The sequence below is a fragment of the Miniopterus natalensis genome, chromosome 6, assembly GCF_054644295.1.
Source record: "Miniopterus natalensis isolate mMinNat1 chromosome 6, mMinNat1.hap1, whole genome shotgun sequence".
Lineage (NCBI taxonomy): Eukaryota > Metazoa > Chordata > Mammalia > Chiroptera > Miniopteridae > Miniopterus > Miniopterus natalensis.
In genome coordinates this window covers 35,814,217-35,831,791 of record NC_142086.1, presented here as the reverse complement: position 1 = coordinate 35,831,791, position 17,575 = coordinate 35,814,217, and the positions used below count along the sequence as shown (strand labels likewise).

Below are 17,575 nucleotides of genomic sequence, written 5' to 3'. Positions count from 1 at the left end.
AGCAACAATTTCATAAATGTCAGTAATATTTCCCCACAACTCTTAGGACAGTGTTTTAAATATATAAAGTCTTCAAATATTTAATTTTACTTCTATTTTTACATACTACCTCTCAACATGAAAATACATGTAACAAATCTGGACAAAATTGCTTTCCTGAATTTAAGAGACCCTAAAATTAGTACATTAAATATTAGGGGCTGTGCATGTGCTCCGTTCTCTGAAAGCAGACTCAGACCAGGTGAGAACGGGAGCAGCATCTGGGAGAAAGTGAAGAGAAATGATGAAATGGGGGGAGCCTCCCGCAGACCTGACAAAATCTGACAGGTAAGTAGGCAGACTTGGAGCAAAGACTGCCCCCATTAAAAAAGCCCCACTTTGGATGGAAATGTCTAAGGTGATATTTAACTCCTGAATCTTTGTCCCACTATTCAAAAGTACTCACCAGCATTTCCAAATTGGTTTATCTTTCACTGAAAGTGGCTATCTTAATGTTAATATATTAGCTCATTCTAAATTCCACCATAAACTTGAACAGTTATCAGATAGAAAAGGGTAGATCTTTCATTAGAACAGAAACCCAGGGTTCAAATATCTATGCAAATCCATGATAGCAGAAATAAAATTTGATTTGAAAAACAAACCTGAGGTGTCAATGATCCAAGAAGAAAGTCATTTTTAAAAAACGGAAAAGCTATTTAAAGGTGGTAATTTAAATACAAGTTGAAAATTTGAGGGGAAATAATGAAAGTAAGTATGGCAAAGAAACTCAGCACCCAGTATAAATAAAAAGCAATCTTTCATGAAAAAAGTAAAATAGCTAAGACCTACATATAATGAACATAGAGCTTGAAAAATTATATTTGAATTTAGTTTAAACCTAAATTTATATGTAATTTCAATAATTTTAAATTCTTGAAAATATTTTCAGTATAATCCTCACAACTACCACCAAAATATATAATTCAAGCATACCTACCTAATACAGTTACAGTTGTAGAGGACTGAGCATTTCCAAGTGGGAATGTAACAGCTTTGCATATGTATTTTCCAGAATCAGAAAATCCTATGTTATGTAGAGTAATTGTTGCATCATTAAGTGAATAGTTTTTAAACAAGACTCTTCCCTGATATTCTCCTTGAACAGAGAATCCATATTGAGGATGATGAACTGCAACAGTCTGTGAACTTTTGCCATGTACTTTTTCCCATGAAATTTGGGTTATAGTTTCATTTACTTCAATTAAACACTTCAATGAAACATTCTTTCCCCATACTGCTGTGACATGTGGCTCCACAATAATTGGTCCAGCTAAGGCACCTATGGAAAAAAATAAAAGTATAATTTTTAAAATAAAAAAATGTTATGCTAAAATATGATCACTCTCCCATCCCTTTTGTTGCTCTCTCTCCCTCCTTTCTTCCCCTCCTACAGATACACACTTATAACTGAGTAAACAGTGCCAGACACTCCCAGGGCTGGATGTAAGACCCAAAGAGCGACTCTTAAATAAAGCAAATACCCAACAATATGTGTTGCAGTGGAAAAAACCCTAGATTGGGCCAAGGGTAAGCTTAGAAGCAAATCCTTTACCAGTCAAGTCTAAGTCAGATAAGATCCCAGCCCTAGCTGACAACTTGACTGCATCCTTGTAAGACTCTGAAGCAAAGAACCCAAATAAGCAACACCTGGATTCCTGGCCAAAAGAAACTAAGAGGTAATAAATTTATGTTCTTCTAAAATGAAGAAGTTTTAGAGTAACTTGTTTAGAGTAATAGATAACTAATACCTGAAGGATATGTCAAACCAAATATAATTCCAAATATAATACCAAAGTATCTTCCTTTGAAGGTTCCCTCTATCAAAAATCTCTATTAAAAACTTAATTTAAGACACACCAATTGCCAGAAAACATTAATTTAAAAACCAAAAATTTGAAATCACCTTTTTCCATTTCATAGATGAAGAAAAAAAATGTCACAAGCAAAAGTTAAATGACATCAAACTTCTCCCTTATAATACTAATTTCCTTCATAAAAGCAATGGATCAAATCTAAATCATTTTAAGAGAAATAAAACTGATAATCATGAATTCTAAAGTCAAGTAAGATACTGTTCACTGACAACTATATTAAAACATAAAACAAAGTCCTGTATTTTTCCAAGTACAGCTCTTTTACCTCCTCGGTTAAGTTTATTCCTAAGATCTTAATTTTCCTTGTTGTAACAGTAAATGGAATTGATTTTTTAGTTTCTTTTTCTGAGTTCATTATTGGTGTATAAAAATGCCATCGATTTCTGGGTGTTAACTTTGTATCCTGCTACATTGCTGAATTCATTTATTAAATCTAGTAGTTTTTTGGTGGAGTCTTTAGGGTTTTCTATGTTCAATATCATGTCATCTGCGAATAATGATAGTTTTACTTCCTCCTTTCCAATCTGGATGCCTTTTATGTTTTCTTCTTGTCTTCTTGGCTGTGGCTAGGGCTTCCAGTACTATGTTGCATGAGAGTGGTGAAAGAGAATAACCTCGTCTTGTTCCTGTTCTTAGGGGAAATGGTTTTACATCTGATAAGGGGTTAATCTCCAAAATATATAAGGAACTCATACAACTTAACAAAAGGAAGACAAACAATCCAATTTAAAAAGAAGACAAGATGGCTTACTATCTTCATAGTTCAACTGAGACCGAAAAGTCCAATGCAAGGAGATAAGAAAAAGAAACAGAAAAAAATAAAAATTAGAAAGGAACAATCATTATTTGAAAAACCTATTACCTGAAAAACTTAAGAAGGCCAAGTAATGGGCATTAGAACCAATAATGTGGTCACTTACAGAGCATGCAAAATATAAAATCAACATGTTATAATAAGTGATAATCTTTACAACTTTATTGCAGAAAAAAGATTAGTATCTGCAAAACTTTAATATTTAAAGTATCCATAAATAAAGTTGCAAAGAACCTATAAAACTGAATGATTGACTTGAATAAATAAAAGATATGGCATATTCCTGGATGAAAATACCTAATACTATATAAACATCAAATCTCCTCATATGAACACACAAATTAAATGCAATTGCAGTAAAACACTGATAAAAATTCTTGAAACTAGACTAAGGAAAATAGCTAAGAAATATATCAAAAACAACAAAGGCCCAGTTGGAGAGAGAAAAATACTAAAGTAAAAATAATAAAAATCTTACTATTAATATCATAAAACAATTGAAAGCATACAGACCAACATATATAATGGTATATGGTATATAATACAGTTAATTATTTTGTATGAGTGGGGAAATAATCAATTAGTCAAGTCATGCTAAAAGATAAAGAGCTAACAGATAACTTGCTTTATACTAAACACACACACACTCCTTTATTCTCAACCACACGGATGAACTGAACATCTAAATGTAAAAAATTAGTCACATATACATGTACACATACTCACAGTAACTTTTTGTATATTCCGGTAGTTAATATTAGTTACTCCCAGGGAATGGGATTACTGAGGATCAAAGAAAGAACTTTCAGTTTTTACTTTGTGTTTTTCTTTGATGCCAGAATGATTTACAGAAAGTAATTTTCCTAATAAAAAGCGAATTAAAAATAAACGATTATTCTCCTCAGGCAGAGGTGGAGAAGAGATACGATAATGAAAGTATTATGGACTGAATGTTTTCACCCCTTTAAAGTTTATATGTTGAAGCCCTAACCTCACCTCTAGTGATAGTATCCAGAGGTGGGGACTTTGTGTAATTATTAGATCTGTATGAGATCATAAGGGTGGGACCCTCATGCTGGCATTTGAAAAGAGACTAGAACTTTCTCTCTCTCTCTACCATGTTAGAACAAAGTGAGAAGGTGAGGGTCCTTCACCAAGAACCATATCTGCCCTAATGAACAAAGAGCTTGAGCAGATATTTACCAAATAAAAACTATAAATGGCTATGTTAATGTGTTCAACTTTACTAGTAAACAAATATTAATGTAAATATCAAGTTTTTCTTTCTCATTTTTAGGTTGGATATCTAGGAGGTAATGAGTGATTTTTGCTTTCTAATTTTTTCTACAAAAATATTCTGATCAGTTTATGTTAGTTGCAAAAGTAAATTCTGATGTACATTTTTTCTTGGTTCAACTCTTAAACCACTGAGCAAGGCTCTATAGTACCCTTTAAGTATTTATAATTTGGTTCTCTCTCATATTCTATAAGTTTCTAATGATCTAGGTCCTTTTTTGTATTTTAGTTAACCATAGTTAGTTTCTATTGCTTGTGAACAGAAGAGTCTAATACATTTCCAATTCTAAATTAAACCACTTCTGAATAAGATTTTCCCCACAGAATCTTAAAACTATGGAGAAACAGATTTTCCATTGTGGTTCTTGGACTAAAGTCAATATTACAATGCCTCACTACTCAAGGTCTCCCAAACATTGTACCTACGCCATTCCCCCTCCTCCCCACATGAATTGTGTCCTGGAGAAACATGTTTATTATTAAAGACCTAAATTATTTGAAGTATGTACTTCATTAATGGTAACATAAGCTTAGAATATAAAGAGCCTAAGGAACAGCAAAGGATTGATTCTTTCATATCTGGCAAGACCCTAAACTTGTCATAAGAAGTTCCTGGCTGCTGCACAAAGGGGCCAAGGAAAAACATGCTAAGATACAATGTTCTGTTTCTTTTCTCTGAGTCTACTTAATTTACATTAAGTTTTATATCCTTATCTAATTAATTAAATTGAACTTACCATCTTTCAGAGAAAAAGAGAAAGGAGTGTTTTCCACTATCTATAGCTCTCATGAAAACACTATGATCATGAAAATACAACTATTTGGAGTTTTCATATGTGTCTGAATAGTCCAACGATTTTCAACCGATGTGCCACAAGAATTTTTAAAATATGCAATACCTGACCTCTTTTCCCTTAGATTGTCAAATAAATGACAACAGTCAACACAACGACAGCTGTCCAGTGTAAATGAATCAAAATTATACCTATTTTTTGTCAGATTGGCAAAAAATATATTTTTTGGTGTGCTGCAGAATTTTAGCAATTAGTATGAGTGCTATTAGATAAAAAGAGGTTGAAAATAACTGAACTAGTCACTCAGGATTCAGAATGCCCAGAGGATACAAATTATCTGAAAATATATGTACTTAAAAATAAGCTTGTGACAGAGAAAGAAAATATAACAACTCACATATTATAACTTCTATGGGTTATTTAAAAACAAAAAGATTTGAGATTCCTATTAGAGATCACATTGAAATGTTTGAAATAAAAGTATAAATTGGCATTCGTTCACTTTCTTACTCTCCCACTCCCAGCAATGAACCAAAAAGTAATGGAAGTCATCACAAATGTTTAATACTATCCTTTCTGATACTATCTTTTACCATATCTAACTTCTCAACCTACAGGAAAGGGTAGGCATCTTGGGCATGATATGTCCCAGGATCTTTCAAAAATGTTAGAAACTATGAAACAGGTATACAAATATTCTACAAATGAAATATTTATTGCACTCTGTGTCCAGCTACAAAAATATCTCCAAAGATCTCTACGGTATGGATCTTTTCAGACTCCTCAGAATTTAGAATTTTTTTGAAGCAACTGAAGCATGTATTTTCAAGAAACTAGCAAAATCACAACATCTAGATATCTTCAACAATTTCAGCATACTTAAACACATTTTGGATTAATCAAATCTATCACCAACAAATTCAATTAATTTTAATTGTTTTAAATTGATGTTTAAGTTCTTCAACTTTGAAAATGTAACAAAAAGTATTTTCAACAAAATCCCCAAATACTCAAAACAAAAATAAGCATAGAAGAGAACCAAAATTACAAAATTATAAAACGTGAAACCTATTGATAAACTGCAAAATCAACTACTATTAGAGAATGGAAGGATCTCTAATTTCCTGTCATGTCAGAACTAGAAAGAATAACTCTGGAATCATAGGAGGTCACATATATTCTAAGGAGAAACCTGGATCACATACCAAAAAATGGTTGAGAGAACTGAGGGTACTCATTTATCAGTATTAAAAGTATTACATGTATTAGGTACATACCTTGAGCCAGATGCTGGGTATAGTATTGAAAAGATATCCATATCATTCTGAAGTTTATACTTTAATCAGAGAAACATAATTAAGAAGAAAATAAAAAGATATCAGATAGTAGAACTATGGAGGAAAATAAAGCTAATACAAATGGTAATTACTTTAATGTAGCACTATAGCTTTTTTATGAGTGATAAAAGAACCTTTTTAAGATGACATTAGAACAGAGACTTGGAAAAAAGTGTAAGAGTGAGAAGAAGCCTGCAGTGTCCCTGGAATGGAGAGGAAAAATAGCAGGAAATGAGGTCACAGGGACAGTAGGATGCCAGACCACATAGGTTAGACTTGGCTTTAATTCTGAATATAAGACAGGAAACCAGTAGAGAATTTTTACTAGAAACGTGACGTTCTAGTTTATCTTTTAAAAGGACCACTGTTTAAATAAACTTATACAGAAAAATAATTAATGGTACTTTATGAAGCTCCATTTATAATATGTGAGTCAGGTTGAATCATTAAGAACTATCAGTATTGGGCTGGAAGTGAAGACCAAGACTGACAAACTGTATGTCAGGACCAGGCCCACAACAGTGTCAACAAATTACATGATTAACTCATCTACCATCCTCAATAGTTTCCTAATTTTTTGCAATTCTATAATACCAACACAGATAAACTTAATATCACAGAGCCACTTAATTTTCTTGAACAAATACTCTGATTCACCTAAAGCAGGGGTGGGGAACGTCCGGCCCTCGGGCTGTACACAGACCACAAAATTGTTTGCTCTGGCCCTGCCAAGGCAACTGCAGGCGGGACTAGGAGTTGATAAATCCAGGAACTTCTTTCACTGCATCACCATGTATCATCCCTATGAAACCTCCTCTCCTACCTCCCTGTCCCCTTTCCCTCTGGTAATCAACATACTGTATCTGTGTCTATGAGGTGTGTTTTTTGGCTTAAACCCTTCATCTTTTTTCACCCAGCCCCCCAATCCTCCTCCCCTTTAACAGCTGTCAGCCTGTATTTAGTAAGCACAGTAGTAGTCCTTATGTAGGACCTAAGATCAATATACAAAAATCAATTTTATTTCTATGTATTAGCAGTAAAAAATTGGAGAAAAAAATTTAAAATATTGCTGTTTAGAATCACACACAAAAAAGATAAAAAAGGAATATCTCTGACAAAAGCTGTGAAAAACCTGAACATTAAAACTACAAAATTTGCTGAGAAATTAAAACCCAAATAAATAGAAAGATATACTTTGTTAGAAGTATAGGTTTGAAGACTCAATATACTTAAAATGTTAATTCTCTCTAAGTTGATCTAGAGGTTCAAGACAATCCCAATAAAAATCCAATTAGACCTTTTATATAAATTGACAAGCTGTTTCTAAATTTCATACGAAAATGCAAACATAAAGTTCCTTAATTCTGGTTGGCAAATATTTCTGAGATATGTGACCAAATATCTCATGAATTTCATCAAAATTAAGTCTCTCTACTTCAAAAGACACTCTTAAAACAAGCTATTTAATGTGGGGAAAAAAAAATCTGTGCAAAACATATTTGATAAAGGAAGTATTTCTGATAAAGAACTTGAATCCAAAAATAAAAATCTCTCAAAACTGCATAAAAACAAGCAAACCAATAAAAAATAAGCAAAAGATCTGAACAGACATATCATCACCAAGCAGCACATGACATATTGCTCAGCATCATTAGGGAAATGCAAGTTAAGACCACAAAATATACCACAACACATCCATTAGAGTAGATAGATGTGTTGTGGTATATTTTGTTTGAATGTTTTCTCTTTTTTCCTTAGTGAGTCTAGCCAGAGGTTTGTTAATTTTATTAATCTTTTCAAAGAACCAACTCTTTGTTGCATTAATTGTTTTGTAGAGACGTTTTGTTTTCTATTTGTCTGTCCCCATATACAAAAATTAATTCAAAATGTACCAAAGAACTAAATATAAGACTTGAAACAAAAAGTTACATAGAAGAAAACATAGGTAATAAACTTATGGACTTCAGTCTTAGATTTTATGAATTGGACCCCAAAGACAAGGGAAATAAAAGTAAAACTAAATGAATAGGACTATGTCAAACTAAAAAGCTTCTGCACGTGGCTCAGTTGGTTGGAGCGTGGTCCAATACACCAAAAAGGCTATGGGTTTGATTCCCAGTCAGGGCACATACCTGGGTTGCGGGTTTGATACCCATTTGGGGCACGTATGGAAAGCAACCAATTGATGTTCTTTCTCACATCTATGTTTCTTTCTCTTTCTTGCTCTCTTTCTCCCTCTCTTCCCCCCTTTTCCGACTCTCTAAAATCAATGAGCATATCCTTGGGAGAGGATTAAAAAAATTAAAATAAAATAAAAAGTTTCTGCACAGGAAAAGAAACCGCCAACGAAACAAAAAAAACCACCAACTGAATGGGAGAAGGTATTTGCAAACAACAGCTCTAACAAGGGGTTAATATCCAAAATATATTAAGAACTTATACAACTTAATACGAAACAAACAATCCAATTAAAAAATGGGCAGAGAAGCTGAACAGACACTTCTCCCAAGAAGACATACAAATGACCAATATAAAGAGCTCAACTTCACTAGCTACTAGGGAAGTGTACATCAAAACTACAATGAGATACCACTCTCACACCTTTTAGAGGGGCTATTATCATCAAAACAAGTACTAACAAGCGTTGGAGAGGTTGTGGAGAAAAAAGAACCCTTATTCACTACTGGTGGGAATGTAAGCTGGTATAGCCACTAATGAAAAATAGTATGCAGGCTCCTTAAAAAAAATTAATTCAGTTAGCATATGACCTCTTCTGAGTATCTACCCAAAACTATGAAAACATTTGCAACGATATATGCACCCCTATGTTCAGTGCATTATTCATGGTAGCCAAGACATGAAAACAACAGAGATGTCCTTTGATAGATGATTGGATAAAGAAGATGTAGTAAATATATACAATACAATATACTACTGCTCAGCCATAAGAAAAGATGAAATACAGCCATTTGCAACAACATGGATGGACCTTGAGAATATCATGGTAAGTGAAGTAAGTCAGAATAAGAACCATATGATTTCAATCGTATGTGGGGTATAAAATTGAAAGCAACAAATAAACAAGAAAAGCAAACAAAACCTCAGACACATACAACCAGTATGGTGGTTGCCAGAGAGAAAAGGCTTGGTGGAGGGTACTAAACGGGATCAAATATACGGTGACAGAAGATTTTACCTTGGGTGGTGGGCACACAATACAATAAACAGATGATGTATTATAGAATTGCACACTTGAAACCTATTTTCTTAACCACTGTCACCCCAATAAAGTAAAAAAAAGAAAAGACTGACAAGTGCTTGTGAGAATATGAAGGAACTGAAACTCTTCTATACTGCTGGTTGAACTGTAAAATTGTACAACTACTTTGGCAGTTTCTTAAATATACAAGCACCATATTATCCACTCATTTCACTATATCTTTACTTATTAGAAAAGAAAGCATGTGTCTATGTAAAGACTTGTACACAAATGTTCACAGCAGCTTTATTTGTAATAGCCAGAAACTGGAGCCAACTCAAATGTCCATCAACAGGTGAATAAATTAAGAAACTGCAGTATACCCATACAGTGAAATACTACTCAGCAATGAAAAAGAATACCCAACTAGAAAAAGACAAGATATTCTTTAACTTTATACAAAACACATATTTTAAAAACCTACAGCTAATATCATACTTGATGAAAAATTAGAAGCTTTTCTAATAATATCAGGAACAAGGCAAGAACATCCCCTCTGTTGTACCTTTTATTTTATTTTTATTTATTTTTAAAAAATATATCCTTATTGATTTAGGAGAGGGAAAGAGAGAGACAGAAACATCAATGATGAGAAAGTAATTGATCGAGCCTGCAACCCAGACATGTGCCCTGACCAGGAATCGAACCCGGATCACCTGGATCCTAGGTTGACGCTCAACCGCTAAGCCACGCCCGGCCAGGCTGTTGTACCTTTTAAACATCATACTGGAAGTTCTAGCTAATAATAAGAAGAAATAAAAGGTATAATGATTAAGAAGGAAAAAATAAAATTTTGTTCACAGGTGACATGACTGTCTATGTAGGAAATAAATAAAAAAACTGACAAAAACTCAAAATAAGCAATTATAGATAGCAAGATTGCATTATACAATTGCTTTCCTATATAATAGCAATGAATGAGCATAATTGGAAATTAAAAACACGTTGTTTACATTAGCACCTCAAAATTAAATAGGTATAAATCTAACAAAATATGTACAAGATGTATATAAAACTGATAAGTGATCAAAGAACTAAAAAAATGTAGAGATATTCCACATTCATGGGCAGGAAGACTCGATATTGTCAAGATGTCAGTTTTCAACATGAACTACAAATTCAGTACAATCTCAGTCAAAATCTCAGTGAGTTACTGTGTGGATACTGACAAACTGATTCTAAAAATATATATGGAGAAACAAAAGACCCAAAATAGCCAACACAGTATCAAAGAAGAAAAAAGTCAGAGTACTGACATCCTCTGACTTTAAGACTTACTATAAAGCTGAAGTAATCAATACAGTGTGGCACTGGCTAAACAGACAAATAAATTGATGAAACAGAGAGCCCAGATATAGACTCATATAGCTATAGTCAATTGATCTCTGAAGAAGGAGCAAAGGCAATATAATGGAGCAAAGAGAGTCTTTTAAACAAATGATATTGGAACAACTGGACATCCACATGCACTCAAAATTGATTACTGACCTAAATATAAAACATAAAACTATAAAACTCCTAGAAGGTTAATATAAAAAAAATCTAGATGACCTTTGTTATGACAAGAACTTTTTAGATACAATGCCGAAAACATGATCCATGAAAGAAATGAGATAAACTGAATGACATCAAAATTCAAATTTCTGCTCTGCAGAAGACACTGTCAAAAGAATGAGAAGACAAGCTACAAAATGGGAGAAAATGACTGCAAAAGACATATCTAATAAAGAACCATTATCCAAAATATAAAAATAACTTTCAAAACTCAACCATAAGAAAAGAAACAATTCAATTAAAAAATGGTCAAAACCCTAAACAAGTATCTTACAAAGAAGATATACAGATAGTACATAAGCATAAAAAAAGATGCTCAGATGATGTCATTAAGAAACTGCACACTGAAACAATAATGAGGCACGATTACACACCCATCAGAATGGTCAAAATCCAAACACTGACAACATCAAATGCTGTCAAGGGCGTGAAACAACAGGAACTCCCATTCATTGCTGGTGAGAATGAAAAAGTTTGATAAAGCCACTTTGGAAAACAGTTTGGCGATTTCTTACAACACTGAATATACTCAGACCATAGGACTCTGCAACTGTTTTCCTTGGTATCTGCCCAAATGAGTAGAAAATGTATGTCCACACAGAAACCTGAACACACGTTTAGAGCAACTTTGCAATTTTCAAAATTTGGAAGCAACCAAGGTGTCCTTCTACAAGTGAATGGATAAGTTGTGGTATATCCAGACAAAGGAATATTATTCAGTGCTATAAAGAAATAGCCACAAAAAGACATAAAAGAACCTTAAACGAGCACTGTTAAGTTAAAAAAGCTAATCTGTAAAGGCTACGATTCCAACTATATGATGTTCTGGAAAAGACAAAACTAAGAAACAAGGAAACAAAAAGATTAGTGGTTGCCAAGGATTAGAGAGGTCAGAGAAATGAATAGGTGGAACACAGAATTTTTATACAAGTGAAATTACTCTATATGTATGTTACTGTAATGGTAGATGCATGACATTATACATTTGACAAGACACACAGAATGTACACCACCAAGCATTAACTGTAATGTAAACTACAGCCTTTGGGTGATAATGATGTGTTAATGTAGGTTCACTGATTGTAACAAATGTACCACTTAAGTAGGGGATGATTATCTGTTGATCATTCTGGAAGGGGAGAGGGAGATGTGGGGGAGGGGCACAGGGGTATTCTGTACTTTCCATTCAATTTTGCTTTGAACTAAAACTGCTCTAAAAAATTAAAGTCTATTAAAAATTTGTTTAATAGTCATACAACCAAATACTGATCAGCAATAAAAGGAAATAAACTGATACATACAACAACATGGATGAATTTCAAAATAATTATGCTCAAAAGACAGAAAAAGAGTACACAGAGTATGATTCCATTTACACGAAACTCTAGAAAATGCTTTACAGTGACAGAAAGGTCAGTGTTTGCTTGGGGACAGGGAAGTAGGAAATGATGAGACATGACTTAACAGAGGACACAAGGAAACTCTTGGGGATGATGGATAACATTCACTACCTTCATTGTACTGATGACTTAACAGGTCTATACTTTGTTAAAACTTATCAAATTGTACACCTTACATATGTGCAACTTATTATATGTCACTTGTACCCAGTAAAGCTGTTTTATAAAAAAGAGAATAAGAGAGGGGTTGGAGAACATGTAGTATACAGATAACTTTTGTTAGGATTTTTACTACAAAGGCAGGCAAAAAAATCAGACAGCAGCTCAAGAGAAATGATGAGTAAAAGAGTATTTTTTATAATGAGACATTAAAATGACTGAAAAGAAAAAATTATCACAGGACAGGGCAATTTTTAAAGTGGTATCTTAGAGGAAAAAGGACAGTATGGAACAGGATTGGAAAGGATACAATTGGCCATTCATTGTGCATCCACTGTAGCAGGAACAGTCTACTAGTACAGACAGGTAGTTTGGTTGATAGGTAGTGAAAGTTATTTTCTGCCTACAGTAGCCCCATCATCTGTAGTTTCACTTTTTGCAGTTTCAGTTACCTGCAGTCAATTGAGGTCTGAAAAAATTAAATGAAAAATTCCAGAAATAAACAATTAGTAAGTTTTAAATTGTGCACTGTTCTGAATAATGTGATGAAATCTTGTGCTGTCCCACTCCATACCCCCAGGACGTGAATCATCCCTTTGCCCAGTATATCCACTCTGTACACACTATCCATAAGTCACTTAGTAGCTGACTATTGCAGTATTATAGTGTTTGTGTTCAAATAACCCTTATTTTACTTACTAATGGCCCCGAAGTCATTCACATAACTTTTATTACAGTATAATTGTCTTATTTTATTGTAATTGTTAATCTCTTACTGTGCCTAGTTTATAAATTAAGAATTATACATAGGAAAAAAACAGAGTATATATAGGGTTTGGTAATATCCATGGTTTCAGGCATCCACTGGGGGTCTTGGAATGTATCCAGTGAATAAATGGGAACTACTGTAATGAAAGTGCCATTTACCATAATCTAGAGGATCAGGAAATGCTTTGCAAGAGGTGGCATTTAAGCTGTGCTTTAAATGATAAGATTTTCATAGGGTAGGAAGACCACTCCAGGCTAAGCAAAAATCCAGTATGAGGTCAAAATACAGAAATAAAATAAGACTGGAGAAAAGGCTTAATCCAAAACAGGTCAAGGGCAGTAATCAGAAATGACACAGTAGAAAACTAGAACTAGTATTCTCATTACCCTCTGGCATCATGCTTAGAATTTCCTAGAACAGCACACTGTCCCAAGCCACTAAGCCACCTGTAATTTAAATTAAAATTAAATAAAACTTAAATTTCGGGTTTTCATTTACACTAGCCATATTTAGTGCTAAATTACCCCAGGTGGCTAGTGGCTCTAGTCCTGAGGAGTACAGCTTATATTTTCTTCATTGCAGAAAGTTCTAGATAGCACAATTCTAGAACAGAAGTTCAATATAGATTCTTTTCTAACTACAGACCTAGTGTTTTCTACAAAGCTAAAAAATCAGTCTCCAAGAGTTATTTTTTTAAAGTTTTAGATTTCTATAATAATGCCTTACATGTAACCAATACAGTAATAAAAGTAAAAGGTACAGAGATTATAAACTTCTACTACAATATCTTCTATACATTAACATTAAATATAGATTTCACCCCACTGTATATTATCTCTACTAATCTTTAAGTAGCATTTTCAGCCTTTATAAAATGATCTTTCTAAAATGTCATTTCCACTATGTATTTCAAATAAATATCTTAATTTAAGCAATCAATGTTAATAAAGGTTCTCTTTACTTGAATTTACTTTATACTTAAAAGCGTAATTCCTTCATATTTTGAGAATAAAAGCACAAAAATCTTAGACCAGGAAGGAATTCAGAGGTCAACTATCTAACCTCATTTTACAGTGGCAGTGAAGTGATTTGCCCTCATATGGTCAGTGAAAAAACACAAACAAGAAAAAGTCTTCTGGCTTCAAAAAGTAATCTTTCCAACTTCATCATGTTGAGTGCATTATGAAGAAATTCTAAATGTTTCATAGAAAGAACACCTGGAAGGGCTATTAGTTGAGACATTCAAAAGCTCAGAAATTTTAAAAATAAAAAGGTGGAGGAGAACTGTAGTTCTTAAGTCAGCACTACTTCCACCACAGGTGAAATGTGTGGGAGAATGGAATTTCATAATTGCTGAGAATCTGCTCTTTTAACTCCCATTTCAACATGTGAAACTGGCAATTTTTAAATAATGAAGCTGTTTAAATAAATTTGAGTTTTAGCCATCATAATAAAATGTATTCCCAGAATACTATAGTAATTACATTGTGTTGGGCTTTACTGTTATTCTAGCAGTAAAATTTATAATCAATAGTAAACAACTTTCGGCCAAATTATTTTTCAACCGTACTACTGAATTTACTTCTAACATTTTAATTTACTTTAAGCCTTATTATAAGTGATACATACAAATGATAAGGCCTGTGAACATGTAAATATTCTCAGATGAAGTATACATATTAAAGAACTAGTGCTTCAAAGACAATGAAGTAATATCAATTCTTATAAATGACAGCCTTCCATAATGACCTACACAAAAAATTTATATACATATTTATACAACATGCATTAATAATCCAAAAATCTCAAACTTACTGTTCTAAAAGAGGCATCTCTAAACAAATACATGTAGCTTATGGTTCAGTAGTATGGGAAACTTCTCAGAGTCAAGTATGAGACTTAAAATTGTGAATGGTAATAGGGTTTAATAACAAATAAAACCCTTTGGAGCCAGACTAACCTAAATCCAATGACAAGTGCCCTTATAAAGGAAAGACAGGTGAGAAGGCCATGTGAAGACAGAGGCAGAGAAAGGAGTTATGCAGTCACAAGTCAAAGAACATTTGTAGCCACCAGAAGCTGGAAGAATCAAGGAACCAGAATGAGCCTTGATTCCTAGAGCTTTCTGGAAGTCATGTGGCCCTGCTAACACCTATACTCAAAAAATGTGAGAATAAATTTGTTGTTTTAAGCTCCCATGTTTATGGTAATTTGTTATGGTGGCCCTATCAAATGATTATAGGAGATTACTGTACTAAACAAGGCATGAGAGAATAAATGTCCAGAACAACAGAAGTGTCAATAAATGGAAACAGGGAAGATGTTGAGACTTACAGACCACTCAAAAGTCCCAGAATCACCGTGTAAATTTAGAACTATTTTTCTTCCTTGTTCCAAATCTGGAGAAAATTTTTACAGATTAAGACAAAAGAAAAACACAATTATAATTTCAATAGGTCTCAGGTTCCTCATCTAGAAAAGAAAAACTCCGGACTAGAAAAGTGGTTTCAAATTGTTCTCCAGATGCAATATTAATAATGTAATTCAAGGAAGGGGTGGAGAGGAAGTACCAAGAGAATTTCAAAGGACAGGGCTTAGAACTTCTAGAGAAGCTTCACTTTAGTACATGTAAAACTGCTGGGGGGGGGGGGCGGAGAGCAGGGGAAAGAAGGAGGAGGCTGAATATTACCGAACTAGATCTAGTCATTTTCAGCACTGTTTGGCAATTTGTCGTTTCTTCTGCATTCTGGACAAAAGATGGTCAAAGCTAAATTTATGCTATAATCCACTCTCTCTTCCACCAAACTGTTCAAAAAAGTCATCTCAGTAGCAAATATTTATTATCCTTTGAATTTGGGTAAATTCTTCAATATAGCAAGCAAACAAGGGGAAAAAAAAGCAGTTTTTAGGTTACTTTTTTCTATTGACTCAAGATGCCTACTTTTCCACACCTCTAAAACTGGGCTACAGGTAGCCTGAGCATATGCAAATATGGTTTTTATTCCTGGTGGTGTTGATTGACAGTGTGCAACCACATGACCTATGTGACCTTTAAAAGACCATATGTTCTACTAATTCCTTCTGGTAAGATTAGGATAGCACCAGAATAAATACTTGCAGAAAGGATATTAGAGGCTTGCAAGAAAAATCTCAGAGATGATGGCCTTTTGTGTATTAAAAAGTTAACATAACAAGACTAAACTGCTATCCCTGGAAAGGCCTTCTTGCAAGGATTATCGGGAAAGTTGCCACCACTAATTAATTGGTAATAGTAGCACACTGTGCCTGAACTGTACAACCATATGGTTTATTATGAACACCTACTTTCCTCTGGGAATCTAGAATTTGGGTATGTGCTAGGCAGGGAGTACCTATTTGATCAGCCTCCAATAAAAAACACAAAACCCTGTTCTGTAGTCTCTAATGAACTTCCATGGTTGGCAACATTTTGCCCATGCTGTCACAAGTCATTCTTGAGGGAATTAAGTGTGTCCAGTGTGACTCCACTGGGAAGGGGACTCTGAAAGATTGTGCCTGGTTTTCCCCAGACTTTGCCTCATGCCCCTTTGATGACTATGGGAGCTATATGCTGAGTCCTATGAGTCTCCCTAAAGAATTACTGAATTTAAGGGTGGCTCTGAGGACCCTACAACACACTTTTTAAGAAAGATAGCATCAAAGAGCTCTTCATGGCACAGAAGTAAAAAACAATATGAAGAAGTAGGATTCTGAATGTGAACAAGTAACAGGAGTACCTTAAACAAACATTTTCCCACTTATATTCTGCTTTTCATGTGTGTACACAAGTTAGAATAATTTAAAAAAATTATGACTATGACTATATAAGTATGAAATAAAAGTACAATAAGTATAAAATAAGTCAATACATATAAAAAATTGTAAGTGATAGGAAAGTACAATCATACAGTTTTTGTCTTTCATAATAGTATCTAAAATCATAATATATCTCTTAATGACCTCTTATATTTGATAAAATCTGGTAGTCAAAATTTGATATCCTAAAGCAGTAAATAAGCATCTAGAGTAAGCATCACACACAAAACAGAAGTCAATGCAAGTTATGACACTCAAAAAAATAGTAGAGATTTTAAAAGAATTACATTTATGTTGTTTCTACATTCCACATACTTTCTAAATATTTAAATTAAATATTTTATTTACTTGAATCAATAATTCTCAAAGTATCTAGAAAAGCAGTTATGTAGACATTTTTCATTTCATTTGGCTTAAGAGATACATAAAATACATAATACTAA

At 33.5% G+C, this 17,575-nt stretch overlaps 1 protein-coding gene across 2 annotated transcripts in view; it reads right to left on the bottom strand.

Moving 5' to 3' along the window:
- The window catches only part of NECTIN3 (nectin cell adhesion molecule 3), a 97,720-nt gene that overhangs the window by 62,413 nt on the left and 17,732 nt on the right, over window positions 1-17,575 (bottom strand). For both annotated transcript variants that reach the window (XM_087818147.1, XM_087818146.1), the window contains exon 2: window positions 980-1,321. In XM_087818147.1, coding sequence (XP_087674273.1) covers window positions 980-1,321 — 342 coding nt within the window. The remainder of the gene's footprint in view (window positions 1-979; window positions 1,322-17,575) is intronic.